Source organism: Rhinatrema bivittatum, chromosome 5 (assembly GCF_901001135.1).
Source record: "Rhinatrema bivittatum chromosome 5, aRhiBiv1.1, whole genome shotgun sequence".
Classification (NCBI taxonomy): domain Eukaryota; kingdom Metazoa; phylum Chordata; class Amphibia; order Gymnophiona; family Rhinatrematidae; genus Rhinatrema; species Rhinatrema bivittatum.
The window spans coordinates 280,196,945-280,215,879 of record NC_042619.1 but is presented as its reverse complement, the minus strand read 5'-3'; the positions used below and the strand labels follow the sequence as shown (position 1 = coordinate 280,215,879).

At 46.7% G+C, this 18,935-nt stretch overlaps 1 protein-coding gene across 1 annotated transcript in view; it reads right to left on the bottom strand.

Moving 5' to 3' along the window:
* Positions 1-18,935, bottom strand: part of LOC115092767 (disintegrin and metalloproteinase domain-containing protein 9-like) — a gene marked incomplete at its 3' end in the record, with an annotated part of 1,804,538 nt that overhangs the window by 122,303 nt on the left and 1,663,300 nt on the right. Inside the window, exon 16 of the mRNA XM_029604071.1 lies at positions 16,807-16,990. Within this exon, the coding sequence (XP_029459931.1) occupies positions 16,807-16,990 (184 nt within the window). The remainder of the gene's footprint in view (positions 1-16,806; positions 16,991-18,935) is intronic.

Below are 18,935 nucleotides of genomic sequence, written 5' to 3'. Positions count from 1 at the left end.
ATCCAGAAATCTATGGTCTTTACCTGGGGGGTTTGATGAATGTATTATTGTTCTTTTTGACCTTTTTTGTGCTGATTTTACATCCACTGAGTGGTGAGGAAGCTGTGACTTCTGGTATCCAGGAGTGGATTGTACTAGGTAGGTACTGTCCATTCTCTTGCTTACTGCTGGAACAGAGCAGGGATGTTCCCACAGACGATGTTGCAATTGTAAGAGAACATAATGTGTTGGAATGGCCACTACCTGTTTTGGAGGGTCGACAAACTGGAGTACCTCCAAGGTTTGTTGCCTGGTGTCCTGCTCTGTCTCTAATTTAAAGGGGATGGAATCCGCCATCTCCTGTACAAAAGTGGTAAAGGTGAAATCCTCTGGAGGAGATTGTTTTCTGGGATGTGGTGGTGATGGGTCAGACATAAAATCTTCTGATGATGTCTCTGAGGCAGTATTACTCCAAGTATCATACTCTTGTTTGTTGTGGAGGTGCTGAAGTCCAAGGTGGTGGAGGAAGGCCAGAAGGTCCTGGTAAAGGATCATTAGGAGAAGAGTCTTCTGGATTATCCTCTCTTGGATTAGATGGTAAAGAATCTAATAAATCCTGATATCATTTCATAATTATGTTATGTAGTGCTGACTCTGAAGATCCTGGAGCCCCAGGAAGGAGTGGCACCATTGGTGAAGGCTTTGGCATTGAAGGTATTGGTGTCTTCGATGGTTTTCTTGCAGTCACCGATGTTTTTGCCTTTTTCCCTTGTGTCGGTACGAGGGTGAAGATGAGCATCGGTGCCGGAACCGATGAAGTCATCGACATCGGCAGACTGTCCGATAAGACATAAGGCATCGACGTTGGAATCGACGTTGAGGGCATTAGTGTATTCGACGTAACTGGCATCGGGGTTTTCCCCGGCATCGGGAATGATCCCGGCATCGGTGATATCACCGGTATCGAGATTGCCATCGTCATCGGTAAGGTTACCGGCATTGGTGATGTCACCGGTGTCGGAGACGTCACCAGCATCAGCGATATTACTGGTGTCGGCGATATCGCCGGTGTTGGAGACATCGCCGGCAACTTTTTTTTATGCCATCATTTTAATGTTCTAAATTAGAGAAACATGAAAAACACTCTTATGTCAAAGGTTGCAGTGCTTAGACGGACACAAATGAGGCTGATTCTATAGCACACGGCCCGACAAGGCTCATGTTTTGTGATCTTCTTCAGGGGCCTCAGAAATACATTGATCAACCAATGTCTGCACACCAACTATTTCACCCGTACTCTAAACAGCGTATGTTTAGAGTGCGGGTGAAGTAGTTGGTGTGCAGACATTGGTTGATCAATGTATTTCTGAGGCCCCTGAAGAAGGTCGCAAAACACGAGCATTGTCGGGCCGTGTGCTATAGAATCAGCCTCATTTGTGTCCATGTAAGCACTGCAACCTTTGACATAAGAGTGTTTTTCATGTTTCTCTAATTTAGAACATTAAAATGATGGCATTAAAAAAAAGTGGAACCCTATGATTATGTTTAAAGGTGATAAATCACTTTGGTGGTGCATACATGGCATCCCTTTAAAACAGTGAATGCGGTTTGGTTTTCCAAACGGCATAAAAATAGTACCTATATATATGAGATGTTCCACTTTTTAGATATATCTAGGAAGTTTCCAAAGTGTGTGGTTCTTTTAATATATTGAGATATCAATATACCATACAAATATTTTAGTTTCTGAATTTTTCAAAACAGAGGATAGTGCAGATTCTTGAATCCAGTGGATTACAGGATCTGAGGCAGCATGATTATTCCAGAGGTAGGTTTGTCAGACAAAAATGATCAATTTCTTTGATTAAGTGACCAGAGAGTTGAATCTGGGAAGCGTGTTAGATATAGTGTACTTGGATTTCAGGAAGGCTTTTGCATGGCCCTGCATAGGTGACATAAATAAAATGAGTGCCCTTGGTGTGGGCCCTATAGTGATTGATTGGGTTAGAAACTACAGTACCTGAAAGTATCCACTTTGAAATGGCTGAAAGGTGGAACAGAAACCAAATAAATAAATAGAAACTGGTTGAGTGGGAATGAAATAAGGTAGTGGTAAATGGAGTTTACTCCAAGGAGAGGGACATTACTAGTGGTGTACATTAGGGATGTGAATCGTGTGATCGATCGTCTTAACGATCGATTTTGGCTGGGGGGGGGGTGGGAAATCTCATCGTCATGGGTTTTTTTTTTTTTAATCGTTAAAAATCGTAAATTGGGGGGGGGGGGGGAATGGCGGGAAAACCGGCACACCAAAACAACCCTAAAACCCACCCCGACACTTTAAAACAAATCCCCCACCCTCCCTAACCCCCCCCCCCCATAATGTTTTAAATTACCTGGGGTCCAGTGGGGGCATAGTGAGGGCAAAAGTAGCGCCAGCGCCATTTTGACTTTTGCCCTCACTATGTCGACATAGTGAGGTCAAAAGTAGCGCCGGCGCCATTTTGAATATTGGCAATACAGCCTGCGTGCAGGAGGTCACTCCCGAACCCCCGCTGGACTTTTGGCAAGTCTTGTGGGGGGGTCAGGAGGCCCCCCCAAGCTGGCCAAAAGTCCATGGGGGTCCAGCGGGGGTCCAGGAGCGATCTCCTGCACTCGTGACGTCAGGTGTCAGGAACCAAAATGGCGCCGGTGCTACCTTTGCCCTGTCATATGGTAAGGGCAAAGGGCCACCGGCGCCATTTCTATTAACGCAGCCGTGGCCCGAGAGCGGGAGATCATGCCGGGACCCCCCCCCCACTGGACCCCAGGTAATTTAAACTATTTTGGGGGGGTTCAGGAGGGTGGGGGATTTGTTTGAAAGGGTCGGGGTGGGTTTTAGGGTTGTTTTGGTGTGCCGGTTTTCCCGCCCTCCCCCCCTCCCCCGATTTATGATTTTTTGACGATAAATCAGGGGAATTGCTATTGTATCGCGGCTCTAACGATTTTTGACGATTTAAAATATATCTGACGATTGTTTTAAATCGTCAAAAAATGATTCACATCCCTAGTGTACATTACACCTGTTCAACTTTCATAAGTGATATTGTGGAAAGGCCATTGAGAAATGATGATTCCAAAATCTGCAACAGGTTAGACCCTCAGTAATGTGTCAAAATCATAAGAAGAGATCTAGCAAAGCTTGAGGAATAGTCTAGATTCTAGCAGATAAATTAAAAGCTAAAAATTGAAAAGTCATGCATTTTAATAGCAAAAATCCCAAGGCAGTAATAAGGTCTAGGAGGTAAAATTCTTCTGCTCACGAAACAAGAGAGGGATCTGTGGGTGATCCTATCTGATGATCTCAAGGTGGCCTATCAGATAAGACAATGACAAAAGCCAGAAAGAAGGTTGGGTACATAGGGAGAGGAATAATCAGCCTGGATGAATCAACCTTCTAGACAGTGAAAGAGAGCAAGGAGGGGCAAGAAAAACATCTTCTCCAGCTGAGGAAGGCTCTCCCATGTTGACCTCAGCAATGGAATACACCTCCTATACAGCCGTAGGGGATTCCAGGAAGCTGACTATCTTCAGCTGAATCAGCAGGATTGATGAGGCATAAGGAAAAGTTCTAACATTGAATTATCAAGAACAAAGTGAAATAAAGGTAAAGTCCAGAAACAGATAGAACAGCACTTAGTCAACCATCATCTTGACTCCTCCCACTTCCTGGATAATTTTCTAAAGCCAAATTACATACATAACAAGGGTTTACTCATGTAAATCTGTTTGAAAATGTTCTCCTTAATGCATGTTAAATGATGCTAGCATGCTCAAATGGATTCACATAGTTTTAGTGTGCATTAAAGTAAAAAATAAAACTAAACAAAATGAAACAAATCCAAAAAATGAAGAAAATCAGAATAAAATGAAAACTAACAAAACAAATAATCAAATGGGATTTTTATTTATTTATGTATTTATTTATTGCCTGATGCCCTTTCTGTTTCATGGCCTGTATGTTTTCACCCGTGAGGAAAAGGGGCATTCACAGAGGCAGAGCAATGGAGACAGGAGATTGAAAATATGCATGGAGATTTGATTTCAAAATCTCCATGTGAAGTTTGTCTTCTGGACTCAAACCTCACAAACAGCAGGTACAAAATCATGGTTACTTTTACATAAGAACATAAGATATTTATTTATTTATTTTTATTTATTTATTTAGAGATATTTATATACCATTTTATAAAATTAATTTTTGTCAAAACGGTTTACAGGAATAAAAAATAAAACAAGCAAAAATAAAATTAAATTTAAAATGTACATAAAATTGACAAATAGCTAGATGAAATACTAGCATAAACAAAAATAATTTACTAAACAAAATACTGTGGCCATGGGACTTATAATTCCAGCAGGGAAAAGTAAAGGGAGAAAAGGGGAGGGGGGAAAAGGGAAGTAGAGGAGAAATTTAGAGAATTAATGAAAGAGCTGGGAGGGGATAGGGTAGGAAAGGGAAAGGGAAAGGAGGGATATGAAGGGTAAGGAAGGTCATTTGATGAATGTAGAAATTGATGTGTGGTATATGAGGTCTATGAATGTCTATGTGAGTGTATGTTAAGTATTGAGTGTAGACTGATTGGGTGGAATATTGAAGGCAAGTTGCAAGAGGTAGGTTTTGAGCGATTTTTTAAAGTGAGAAGGATTTGATATTAGTCATAAAGAAGTTGGTAAAGAGTTGCAGAGTATTGGTCCGGCTACCGAGAATGCTCTCTTTCTGGTGATATCTAATCTGGCTTGTTTGGGTGATGGAATATCTAGAAGGTTTTGGGTAAGTGATCTTAAGTGTCGAGTTGGTTTGTAGATATGTAATAGAGAACAGAGCCAAGTGGATAAGGGATTGTAAATTAGACCATGGATAATGGAAAGTATTTTATATTTTATCCTAAACTTTATGGGTAACCAGTGTAAAGATTGCAGGGTGGGAGTGATATGATTGCGTGGAGAGATTCCGGATAATATCCGGGCTGCACTGTTTTGAACCAGTTGGAAGGGATAGAGTGAAGAATCTGGTAGTCCTAGATAGAGGGCATTACAATAGTCTAGACCAGAAAAGATTAGGCATTGAAGAATAGTTCTGTAATCACGGTGAAAGAGTAAAGGACGGAGATGTTTTAAGAGTCGTAATTTGTAGAATGATTTTTTTGTTAGTGAGGAAATATGCTGTTTCATAGATAAATCAGAGTTTATGATTACTCCAAGATTTGTGGCATAGTGTGTTATTGGAATGGATGTATTGTTAATTATCAAATGTGATGGTGGACCTATTGATGAATCTGAAATAGATGTTAAGTGTATGATTTCAGTTTTTGATGGATTCAGTTTTAAATGATTGTGAGAAAGCCAGGAATTGATGGTAGATAGATAAAGGGAAACCATGGATAGGGTAACAGACCAAGATGTTTTATATGGAACAAGAAATTGGAAGCGTAAATTTTGAATTGTAGGTTAAGAGAAGATAAAATATGACATAAAGGAAGAAGATATATATTAAATAGTATGGGAAGATAGTGATGAACCTTGAGGGACCCCAGAATTAATGATATATGGAGTGGAAGATATGCCATACTGGGTGGAAGATATGCCATACTGGGTCAGACCAAGGGTCCATCAAGCCCAGTATCCTGTTTTCAACAGTGGCCAATCCAAGTTACAAGTACCTGGCAAGTACCCAAACATTAGATAGATTACAAGCTACTATTGCTTATTAATTATCATCATAGCAGTTTATGTATTTATACTCTAGGAACTTATCCAAACCTTTTTTAAACCCAGTTACACTAACTGCTGTAACCACATCCTTTGGCAATGCATTTCAGAGCTTTACTTTGCTCTGAGTGAAAAAGAATTTTCTTCAATTTGTTTTAAATGAGTTACTTGCTAACTTCATGGAGTGCCCCCTGGTCCATCTAATAACTAACCAATTTACATTAACTTGTTCAAGTCCTTTCAAGATTTTGTAGACTTCTACCATATCTTCTCTCAGTCGCTCTTCTCCAAACTGAACAGCCCTAACTTCTTTAGCCTTTCCTCATGGGGCAGCCGTTCCATGCCCCTTATCATTTTTGTTACCCTTCTCCGCACTTTCTATAGTGCAGCTATATTCTTTTTGAGATGCGGTGACCAGAATTGTACACAGTATTCAAGGCGCGGTCTCACCATGGAGCAATATAGAGGCATTATGACATCTTCTGTTTTATTTTGCATTCCCTTCTTAATTCCTAACATTCTGTTTGCTTTTTTGTTTGCCACAGCACACTGGGCCAACAATTTCAATATATTATTCACTATGGGCTGGATTTTTAAAGGGTTTCATGCATAAATCCTCCGGATTTATGGGCACAATTGGCCTTACAAACACCAGGCCTATTTTAAAAAGGCCTGGCGATGCGTGTAAAGCCCCGGGACAAGTGTAAGTCTCGGGGCTTTACTAAAGGGGCGTGGAGGGGACGGGGAAGGGGCAGGATCAGGCTCCCGGCACAGCGACCATATTTGCTGCTGTGCCAGGATCTCGCGCTGACAGTTGGCCGGCGCGCGCAACTGACTTCAGCCCCAGGGCTAAAGTTTGTTTCAAGATAAAAGAACAAAGAAGGAAAAGGTAGGGAGGAAAGGGCGGGTGAGGTAGGGGAAGGGAAGGGAGGGTGGAGGATAGGGAACGGGGGAAGACTGCGTGGCTCGGCGCGGCTTTGGCGCAAGCAAGGTGCACAATTGTGCACCCCCTTGCGCACGCCGACCCCCGATTTTATAACTTGCACGCACAAGTTATAAAATTGGGCGTACATGTGTGTGTGCCGGGTAGTGCGCGCACATGTACGCCCGTGCCAAGCTTTTAAAATCTACCCCTATGATGCCTAGATCTCTTTCCTGTGTGGTAACTCCTAAGATAGAACCTAACATTGTGTAAATATAGCAAGGGTTATTTTTCCTTATATGCATCACTTTGCACTTGTTCACGTTACATTTCATCTGACATTTGGAAGCTCAATCTTCCAGTCTCGCAAGGTCCTCCTGCAGTTCATCACAATCAGCTTGAGATGTAACTACTCTGCATAATTTTGTGTCATCCACAAATCTGATCACCTCACTCATTATACCCCTTTCCAGGTCATTTATAAATATGTTAAAAAGCACCAGTCCAAGTACAAATCTCTGAGGCACTCTACTGTTTACCTTTTCCACTGTGAAAACTGACCATTTAATCCTACTCTCTGTTTCCTATCTTTTAATCAACTTGCAATCCACAAATAGACATCACCTCCTATCCCATGACATTTTAGTTTTCTTTGAAGCTTCACATGAAGGACTTTGTCGAACGCCTTCTGAAAATCCAAATACATCACATCTACTGGTTCACCTTTGTCCATGTTTATTCACTCCTTCAAAAAAATGTAGATTTGTGAGGCAAGACTTCCCTTGGGTAAATCCGTGCTGGCTATGTCTCATCAAACCATGTCTATCTAAATGTTTTGTGATTTTATTCTTTATAACAGTTTCCATGATTTTTCCCGGCACTGAAGTCAGGTTCACCAGTCTATAGTTTCCAGGATCACTCGTGAATCCATTTTTAAATATAGGGGTTACATTGGCCATCTTCCAATCTTCAGGTACATTAGATGATTTTAATGATAGGTTACAAATTTTTACTGATAGGTCTGAAATTTCATTTTTTAGTTCTTTCAGAACCCTGGGGTGTATGCCATCTGGTCCAGGTGATTTACTGCTCTTCAGTTTGTCAATTAGGCCTACTACATCTTCCAGTTTCACCATGATTTGGTTCAGTTGATCTGAATCATCACCCATGAAAACTACCTCCGGAACGGGAATCTCTCCAATATCTTCTTCAGTAAACACTGAAGCAAATAAATTGTTTAATCTTTCCAAGATGATCTTATCTTCTCTAAGTGCCCTTTTAACTCCTTGATCATCCAGTGGTCCAATTGACTCCCTTGCAGGCTTTCTGCTTTGGACAGATTTTAAAAATTTTTTATTGTGAGTTTTTCCTCTATGGCCAGTTTCTTTTAAAATTTTCTCTTAGCCTGTCTTATCAGTGACTTACATTTAATTTGCCAATGCTTATGCTTTATTCTATTTTCTTCTGATGGATCCTTCTTTCAATAATTGAATGAAGATCTTTTGGCTAAAATAGCCTCTTTCACCTCACCTTTTAACCATGCCTGTAATCGTTTTGCCTTCCTTACACATAAGAACTTAAGAATGCATCTGGTCTGTGCTTCTAGGATAGTATTTTTTAACCATCTCCACACCTGTTGCACATTTTTTACCTTTGTAGCTGCACCTTTCAGTTTTTTTTAAAGCTACTTTTCTCATTTTATAAAGTTTCCCTTTTGAAATTTATCCCTAGAGCCGTGGATTTACATAATTTTGAACCTGTAGATTTTGCAGGTCAGATTTTCAAAGGAAAACGCCGCAAGGTCAATACTCAAAACATATTCTGCACCATTTAGAAGGATAAGTTGATCTTATGCAGCTAAGAAGCAGCCACTTAATATGTGCCCACATTCAGCGACTACCACTTAGCCATATAAGACCCTAATATGGCTAAAAAATGAGCCACATAAGTTGTGGGTGAGCTGTGGACGGATTGGGACAGAGTGAGTTAGCCATATAACTTGTATGGCTAGCCACTAATATTTGGAGTTAGCCACATAAGTATATGTGTAAATTTAGATGCCCCATAGAGCAGGTCTAAATTTAGCCAGGTAGACTTATCCTGCTAGGTATATATATAAATATACATATATTCAGTGGCTTCGCCATGCCACTGAATATACATCATAACTTAGCTGGATAAATTCTAACCGGCTAAGTTATTTACATGATCAGCTTTGAATATTTACCCCAGTGAGGAGTTTCAGTTTGAAAATGAACTTGCAAGCCTTCAGGTATGAAGTGCCTGTGCAGCTGTAAGCTCCATGGGGAAAAGGAAAATTGCTTCCTAAAAAAATTCAAGAAAGCAAGGGTTTAGTATGAAGGATCCTTAGTTGCAAAGAAGTAAAGAGAAAGCCAGAGATAAAAGGATGTCAATAGCATTGTATCCGGAAGCAAAGTGAGCAGACTAGATGGGCCTTATAACTCCTTATACCAAAATATTCTGCTTCCATGCGTGTACGTGATGTGATGCATTCAACCGGCGTCATACTATTTTACAGTTAGGACACTGGAAGATCCATATCCAGCAGTTTGGAGAGTGAGACAGGTAAGTCTGCACTGAATATTTTCTTGTTAAATTACATGAGTAAACTTACCCAGGTAGCTTTAGGAGAACATTTTTTCAACCAGACTTAATCCAGGTAAGTTTAACCAGGTAGCACTCAGTATCAGTGCTACCTGGCTAAACTGAAACCCTGTCTCCGCAATGCCCACTGTCCTCCCTCTTTTTCCCCCTTTATCCGGGCAAAGTTTAGCCAGTGAGAAGAAGGAAATGTTCAATTAAAGATTTTTTTTGTTCAGGTAACTGTAAAGGTACCTAGATAAGCCCCTTTGAATATGGACCTTCAAAAGACTCAAATTAGAGACAGCTTTGAAGTACAGTCACTCCAAATAATAATAGCAGCAGTACCTCATCAGATTCTGTTTTCACAATTTTGAACCACATATGTTGCAGTTGGGTGCTGCAGTCAGGATAGTGGACCCTTGAGCCAGTCTACCCAGGGTGACAGGGTAGGCCGGGAGGCGGAGCCACAGGCTGGCGGTGTTCACCCGGGAACCAGGAGCCCCCCAGGAGGAGCCCTTAGGGTCCTGGAACCTTGGGACTTGAGAGAACGCTCAGAGTCAATTAGCAGATAAAGCCTGGGAAGGGAGTATAGTAGGAATAGTCCAAAGAGAGAAAGATAGTCTGTAGGCCAGCTATGCAGGTCGAGGGCCAGCTGATGACAGGACAGCGGGCGGCAGCGATACCGGTAGCAAGCCGGACCGTGAGGCAGGGGTTTGTAGATTACCGGACCGGGAACCGACTGTGAACTGGAGCAGGCTGTAGACTGGAACGGAGTCTGTAGCTGGCTGTGAACTGGAGCAGGCTGTAGACTGGAACGGCGTCTGTAGCCGGCTGTGAACTGGAGCAGGCTGTAGACTGGAACGGAGTCTGTAGCTGGCTGTGAAGTGAAGCAGGCTGTAGCGGAATCAGGAACGGACCAAGGTCGGAGGCAGGCGGCAGGCTGAAGCGAACTCAGGAACGGACCAAGGTCGGAGGCAGGCGGCAGGCTGAAGCGAAGTCAAAGGCAATCCAAAGGTCAAGTCAGGAACGAGGAACAGACGAAGCGCAACTCAGAACTACTAGGCAGTAGTGAACCTCGTTGCAAGGCAAAGAGAAGGCGTCCGGACGTTGGTTATATCAGGCTTAGGGCGTGGCGTCATTAGCACAGGCGGGGCCAGACTTCCGGGAGCTGTACGCAAATAATGTGCGTCCTCACGCGCGCGCGAGGCAGCGGGGAGACGGGCAAGCAATGGCGGACGCCATGTGGAACCGGCAGAGCCGCAGGAGTCCCGGGCATGCGGAACGCGGCGTTTCCAGCAGCGGAGGTGAGCACTGTTCAGAGCAAAAGAAGGGACAGCGGTGGAGACCGCAACAGTACCCCCCCCCTTTACGGCCCCTCTTGAGAGGACCTGGTTTTCCTGGATGGTCCTGATGGAACTGTTGCAAAAGGCTCTTGTCAAGGATATTGCGGCTGGGTTCCCAGGTGTTATCTTCGTCACTGCAGCCCTCCCACGCCAGTAGGTATTCCCATCTACGGTTGTGGAAGCGGACATTGAGAACCTCTCGCACTTGATACGTGGGGTCATCGTCGATGGCAGTAGCTGTAGGATCCGGAGGCGTATGATGATTCCGAGAGAGGACCACATGCTTAAGCAGGGACACATGAAAGACATTGTGGATTCGGAGAGTAGAAGGTAGTCTCAGCCGATACGACACCAGACCCACTCGCTCAGCAACCCGGAATGGCCCACAAAACTTGGGTGCGAATCTCCGTGATGGGAGCCGGAGGTGGATGTTCTTGGTGCTGAGCCCGACTCGATCCCCGGGCTGGTAGGTGGGAGCTGGTCGTCGGTAGCGGTCGGCCGCTTGCTTGGCGGACGCGGCCGAGCGGTGTAGCAGTCTCTGAGTCGTGTGCCACAATGTCCGTAGTTGCCGAGCCGTTATCTGAACGGCCGGTGAGGCGCTGGGGGCCTCCAGCGGCAGTGGAGGTCTCAGCGGTTTACCGTAAACCAGATGGAAGGGGGATTTGCCAGTAGCAGCGTGAACTTGATTGTTGTACGCAAACTCGGCCCACGGCAATAGTTCAGACCAATTGTCCTGTCTCTCGTTGATGAAGGCCCGGACATAAGCCTTCAGTGTCCGATTCATTCTCTTGGTCTGTCCATTGCTCTGCGGGTGGAAGGCTGTGGAGAAACTGAGCTTTACCTTAAAGCATCTGCAGAGGGCTCTCCAATAGCGGGCAACAAACTGAGGGCCCCTGTCTGAGACTATGTCTTGAGGAAGACCATGTAGCCTGAAGACATGCTGGGCAAAGAGACGTGCCAGTTCGGGCGCTGAAGGAAGTTTCTGTAGAGGGATTAGGTGCACCATCTTCGAGAAGCGGTCAACGGTGACCCAGATGACCATATGCCCACAAGACGGGGGTAAGTCCACCACGAAGTCCTTAGTTATGTGGGTCCATGGTTCGGTGGGGACCAGTAATGGCTGTAGAAGGCCACAAGGAGACCCAGGACTGGGCTTCTGGCATGTGCAGGTAGGGCACGAACTTACATAGGAGAAGACATCCCGCCGGATGTTGGGCCACCAATAGAACCGATTGACAAGCTCTAAGGTCCTTTCGCGTCCAGCGTGTCCTCCGATGAGGGAGTCATGAGCCCAGCGTAAGGCAGTTAGCCGATCCCGGCGGGGGAGCACAGTCCTATCCTGGGAGAGGACTGATAATGCAGACAGGCGGACTTTAGTCGGGTCCAGGATAAATTGAGGAGGTTCTTGATCCTCCTCGGCGCAAGTAGTGCGAGAAAGAGCATCCGCTCGGAGGTTCTTGGCCGCTGGGCGGTATTGTAGAACAAAGTCGAAACGACTGAAAAACAAGGCCCAACGGGCTTGACGGGGGTTCAGTCGCTGAGCCTGTGACATGAACTCCAGGTTCTTGTGATCTGTGTATACGGTAGTGATGTGCCAGGATCCCTCGAGCCACTGCCTCCACTCTTCAAGGGCGAGTTTTATCGCCAGGAGCTCCTTGTCCCCGATGGAGTAATTGCTCTCGGCTGGAGAAAACGTCCTGGAGAAGTAAGAGCAGGGAAGGAGTTGGCCGGAGTCGGAGTGTTGACTGAGAACCGCCCCTACCGCAATACTGGAGGCGTCGACCTCCAGGATGAATGGTCTGGAGGGATCCGGATGCCGGAGGCAGACATCAGAGAGAAAAGCCTCTTTGAGGTCGGAGAAGGCTGCCACCGCAGCGTCAGGCCAGTTCTTGGCGTCAGCTCCCTTGCGGGTCAGAGCCGTAAGTGGGGCCACTCGGTGCGAGTAACGCGGGATAAAGTGTCTATAAAAGTTAGCGAAGCCCAGAAACCGCTGGAGGGCCTTGAGTCCCGTGGGCTGGGGCCACTTGGTAATGGCCGCTACTTTCTCTGGGTCCATGCGGAAGCCGGTAGAGGAGATGATGTAGCCCAAGAAGGGCAGAGACTCAGCCTCGAATATACACTTCTCCAGCTTGGCATACAAGTGGTTGTCTCGGAGGGCCTGAAGAACCTGCGAGACGTGATGGCGATGGGAGTCCACATCTTTAGAAAAGATGAGCATGTCGTCCAGGTAGACTATGACATGCGAATGGAGCATCTCCCGGAGAACCTCGTTCATGAGGTGTTGAAAGACGGCGGGGGCATTGCAGAGCCCAAAGGGCATCACCAGGTACTCGTAATGCCCGTCCCTGGTGTTGAACGCCGTCTTCCATTCGTCCCCTGGGCGTATGCGGACGAGGTTATAGGCCCCTCTGAGATCCAGCTTCGTGAAGATACGAGCACCTTGGAGGCGATCCAGAAGCTCAGGGATGAGCGGGAGAGGATACCGATCCTGCTCGGTGATGGCGTTTAGGCCGCGGTAATCGATATACAGCCGGAGGGAGCCATCCTTCTTGGCCACAAAGAAGAATCCGGCGCCAGCCGGTGAGCGAGACGGGCGGATGAACCCCTTGGCTAGGTTCTCCGTGATATACTGGGACATCACCTTTGTTTCTGGTAGTGACAAAGGATACACTCGGCCACGAGGAGGCATGGTGCCCGGCAGAAGATCGATGGGACAATCGAACGTCCAGTGCTGGGGAAGGATCTCCGCCATCTCCTTGGAGAAGACATCTTGAAAGCCTTGGTACGGTTCAGGGAGGAGGTGCGAGGAGCAGAGGTGCAGAGGCTTAGGCGGTTGTGGGAGGTGTAGACAGCGTTCAAAACGGGCAGGACCCCAGGGGACCAGCTGGAAGTCATCCCATTGGATCACGGGAGAATGCTGACGTAACCAGGGGAGTCCCAACACTAGCGGGTGCACCGCTCGTTCTAGGACGAGTAGGGAGATCTCCTCTGAGTGGAAGAGGCCTGTTTGCAGAGTCACTGGGGCCGTGGAGCAAGTGATAACCCCCGGGAACAAGGTCCCTCGGATCGAGGAGATCCGCAAAGGAGGAACCTTCTGTAGTGTAGGCAGGGCAAGCTGAGTCACCAGATCGGCCACAATAAAGTTCCCCTCAGCTCCAGAATCAATAAAGGCACGAATCTGGATCTCCCCACCAGGGTATTTCAGGGTTACTGGTAGTGTGCAGAGAGGAGCTGATCCAGTAGCGCCTAGGTGTAGCTCCTCAGTGTAACCTAGGCACGAGCGTTTTCCCGGACGCTCAGGGCATGAAGAAAGAAAATGTCCGTTGCCCCCACAATAGAGGCAGAGACCCAGAGAGCGCCGTCTCCTCCTTTCTTCCGGGGTGAGGGGAGACCTGCCCAGTTGCATAGGTTCCGTCGTAGGCATAGCAGAAGGAAGGACCTTGGGGGCCGGTGTTCTGGCGGAGGCAGACAGGTGTGGTGAGGTTCTGCGACTCAAACGGGTCTCTCTATCCCGCTGCTGGAGACGGCGATCCACTCTACCAGCAATGTCCATTAGATCATTTAAATCCTCGGGAAGCTCCCGACCTGCCAGTTCATCTTTGATTTGGCCTGCCAAGCCCTCGAGGAAAATCCCCTTAAGGCAATCATCCTGCCAAGTGAGTTCCATGGCCAGGGTTCGGAAGTGTATAATATAGTCGGACACCGGGCGTGTCCCTTGTCGAAGATGTAGGAGTTCCAAGGCCGCTGTGGATAGGCGTGCAGGGTCATCAAAGGCCAGGCGGAAGTTAAGGAGGAAGTCTTGTAGGTTCTGTAGCAGGGGGTCGGAACGTTCCCACAAGGGTGAAGCCCAGTCGAGGGCCTTGCCATCCAGCAAGGAAAAGATAAAGGCTACCTTGGCCACATCGGAGGGAAATTGGGATGGCAGCAAGGTGAAGCGCACTTGACACTGATTCAGGAAACCACAACATGCCTTGCTGTCCCCGGCGTACCGGGTAGGCGTGGGCAGCTGAGTACTTGAAGTAGACGCAGGTGCCGGAGGCAACTGCCGAGTGGAAACCTCAAGGCGAGAGACCAACTGTTCCACTGTGGCAGCGAGAGAGTCAATGCTGTGTTGTTGTTGCGGGAGACGACAGACCACCTCATCAGAGCCCATATCTACCGCTGGGGGGAAGGGTTGAGAAGCAACTCCCAAATGCTCGGCCAGATCCTGCATAGATTCTACCAACTGATCAACGTCCTGCATCTGTTGCTGCATTTGATGGTGCATCTGCTGCGCTATCTCCGGAAGAACCAGAGACACTGGATACTCTGCCGAGTCCATGGCCTTGCAAACTGTTGCAGTTGGGTGCTGCAGTCAGGATAGTGGACCCTTGGGCCAGTCTACCCAGGGTGACAGGGTAGGCCGGGAGGCGGAGCCACAGGCTGGCGGTGTTCACCCGGGAACCAGGAGCCCCCCAGGAGGAGCCCGTAGGGTCCTGGAACCTTGGGACTTGAGAGAATGCTCAGAGTCAATTAGCAGATAAAGCCTGGGCAGGGAGTATAGTAGGAATAGTCCAAAGAGAGAAAGATAGTCTGTAGGCCAGCTATGCAGGTCGAGGGACAGCTGATGACAGGACAGCGGGCAGCAGCGATACCTGTAGCAAGCCGGACTGTGAGGCAGGGGTTTGTAGATTACCGGACCGGGAACCGGCTGTGAACTGGAGCAGGCTGTAGACTGGAACGGAGTCTGTAGCTGGCTGTGAACTGGAGCAGGCTGTAGACTGGAACGGCGTCTGTAGCTTGCTGTGAACTGGAGCAGGCTGTAAACTGGAACGGAGTCTGTAGCTGGCTGTGAAGTGAAGCAGGCTGTAGCGGAGTCAGGAACGGACCAAGGTCAGAGGAAGGCGGCAGGCTAAGGCGAAGTCAGGAACGGACCAAGGTCGGAGGCAGGTGGCAGGCTGAAGCAAAGTCAAAGGCAATCCAAAGGTCAAGTCAGGAACGAGGAACAGACGAAGCGCAACTCAGAACTACTAGGCAGTAGTGAACCTCGTTGCAAGGCAAAGAGAAGGCGTTCGTACGCTGGTTATATCAGGCTTAGGGCGTGGCGGCATTAGCACAGGTGGGGCCAGACTTCCGGGAGCTGTACGCACATAATGTGCGTCCTCACGCGCGCGCAAGGCAGCGGGGAGACGGGCAAGCAATGGCGGACGCCACGTGGAACTGGCAGAGCCGCAGGAGTCCCGGGCATGCGGAACGCGGCATTTCCAGCAGCGGAGGTGAGCACTGTTCAGAGCAAAAGAAGGGACAGCGGTGGAGACCGCAACAATATATGCTGTAGTATGAAAACTGCAAGGATTAGAAACATGAGATATGATGCTAGTAAAGAGTTTTGAGATCCATATAGCCTACCCAATTTTCTTCTCTTCTTAATGTCATAGACTCCTTTTGATCTCCAGTTTTCCCTTGCAGCTAAAGATTCTCTGTGCTTATCCTACACTTTTTTGAATTTAATTTTTTGCTTTTTTTTTTCATGGGAGTGGGAGGGGGCAAGTTCAAACTGCTAAAGCCCGTACAATATTTTTTTTAACTTTGGGTGTGGGAGGATGGGTCAAAAGACTTATCATGCCTATTTATCATATTTTGAAGGGGCTCAAAGATCATTGGGGTTGGGCACACGAATTGGTCACAAAGGCCCTCAAGGGAGCTATTTGGTTTTTTGGTAATTACTGCTTAACCAGTGGTGTTCTTTGAATATCACTGGTTAAGCTAAAGTTATCCGGGAACATGTTCCCGGATAACTTTACACCTTTTGCTGCTCACGTTTGGACATAGCCAAATAACATATTTGTCTAACTTGTCTGACTTATCTGTGATATTCAAAAGTAGGCAGTTATCTGGATAAATCAAAATGTATTCATTTAAATTCCTTTGAATATCGACCCCATACTTGCTAACTCCAAACATTTACTTTCCTTATCGTTTTTATTATTTGGATGTACATTTGATGTGCTTCCAAATGTTTCCCTTATCTACAGTATATGTATTTGAAATTGGAGGATGTCTGAGCTAACCTGACTCTATACAAAGAGTTCTGATACAAAAAAAAAATGGATATTATATTTACATAGTTTCTTAGAACAATTGTATTACTTTACTATCATATTTTAGGTCATAGGATCCAATATATTTAAATCATAATAAAGGATAAAATTTAATCTTCCTCTTTACCTTGCCTTCCCCACATTTTGCACCCTCTGTTCTCATTCCAATATCAGGCATTTTCATGTGGTCATGGTAATCCAGACCCCAACACCAAGTCTTTCCAGCAGCAAACTGAATTATAGCAGTATGGTTGTCTTTTAAACGTATTTTTGTTGCTTTCTCACACTTTGGTTGTCCACACATGACATTTCTGTAAACAAATAAAAGAGAAGTATTTCCATTTTAAATTGCCTATTATGAATTCTTACAGTAGGATATACATTTTAGAAAGAACATTCTATACTTGAAATATACAATGCAGTCACCGTATCTCAGTATCTCTGAAGGGACAGAGACAGGATGGAGGCGGTCCAGAGAAGGGCGACCAAAAAGGTGGAAGGTCTTCATAGAATGACTTATGAGGAGAGATTGAAGAATCTAAATATGTACACCCTGGAGGAAAGGAGGAGCAGGGGTGATATGATTCAAACTTTCAGATACTTGAAAGGTTTTAATGATCCAAAGACAATGACAAACCTTTTCTGTTGCAAAAAAATCAGCAGAACCAGGGGTCACGATTTAAAACTCCAGGGAGGAAGACTCAGAACCAATGTCAAGAAGTATTTCTTCACGGAGAGGGTGGTGGATGCTTGGAATGCCCTTCCGGAGGAAGTGGTGAAGACTAGGGATGTGAATCGTTTTCCATATCGTCTTAACGATAGAAATCGTGTGGCAGGGCAAGAAAATCGTCTTAGGCACGATTTTTTAGTTAAAAAATCGTTAAAAATCGTTTTTTCCGATTAGTGCGCACTAACTCGAGTTAGTGCGCACTAACGGGAGTTAGTGCGCACTAACTGGGAGTTAGTGCGCACTAACTGAAAATGATACAATTTGACACTTTTCAGGTCAGTTAAGGTCAGTTTAGGAATGAATATGTATTCCTATTGGCTGCCCTCTTATTTATTCATGTTACCAAGTTTCCTACTGACAGTATATGGGGGATGGGAAATGGAAACAGTTGGTAGCTTGACAAAACAAGTAATGTGATCAGTCAATGTGACTAGAACTTGTGCCCTAACCCTGATACCAGGGGTATTGTGATCTTCCTGCACACAGTGCCCTATCCCTATTAATACCAGGAGTGTTGTGATCTTCCTGCACACAGTGCCCTATCCCTAATACCAGGGGTGTTGTGATCTTCCTGCACACAGTGCCCTATTCCTGATACTGGGGGTGTTGTGATCTTCCTGCACGCAGTGCCCTATTCCTGATACCGGGGGTGTTGTGATCTTCTTGCACACATCCCGATATCAGGGATAGGGCACTGCATGCAGGAAGATCACAACACTCCTGGTATTAATAGGGATAGGGCACTGCATGCAGGAAGATCACAACACTCCTGGTATTAATAGGGATAGGGCACTGCATGCAGGAAGATCACAACACCCCTGGTATCAGGGATAGGGCACTGTGTGCAGGAAGATCACAATACCCCGGAGGAGTGAGGGTCAGGCAGCTCCCCCCTGTCTGTGAAGCCAGCCTCTCACTAGTAATGCAGGGAGGGAGCTGTCTCAGACTTCACCATCCTCCCCCCCCCCCCTCACCCACACACCATTCACTAGCTTGGACATGGGGGAAGTCAGGAGTGAGGGTCAGGCAGCTCCCCCCTGTCTGCGAAGCCAGCCTCTCACTAGTAATGCAGGGAGGGAGCTGTCTCAGACTTCACCATCCTCCCCCCCCCCCCTCACCCACACACCATTCACTAGCTGGGACATGGGGGAAGTCAGGAGTGAGGGTCAGGCAGCTCCCCCCTGTCTGTGAAGCCAGCCTCTCACTAGTAATGCAGGGAGGGAGCTGTCTCAGACTTCACCATCCCCCCCCCCCCCTCACCCACACACCATTCACTAGCTGGGACATGGGGGAAGTCAGGAGTGAGGGTCAGGCAGCTCCCCCCTGTCTGTGAAGCCAGCCTCTCACTAGTAATGCAGGGAGGGAGCTGTCTCAGACTTCACCATCCACCCCCCCCCCCTCACCCACACACCATTCACTAGCTGGGACATGGGGGAAGTCAGGAGTGAGGGTCAGGCAGCTCCCCCCTGTCTGTGAAGCCAGCCTCTCACTAGTAATGCAGGGAGGGAGCTGTCTCAGACTTCACC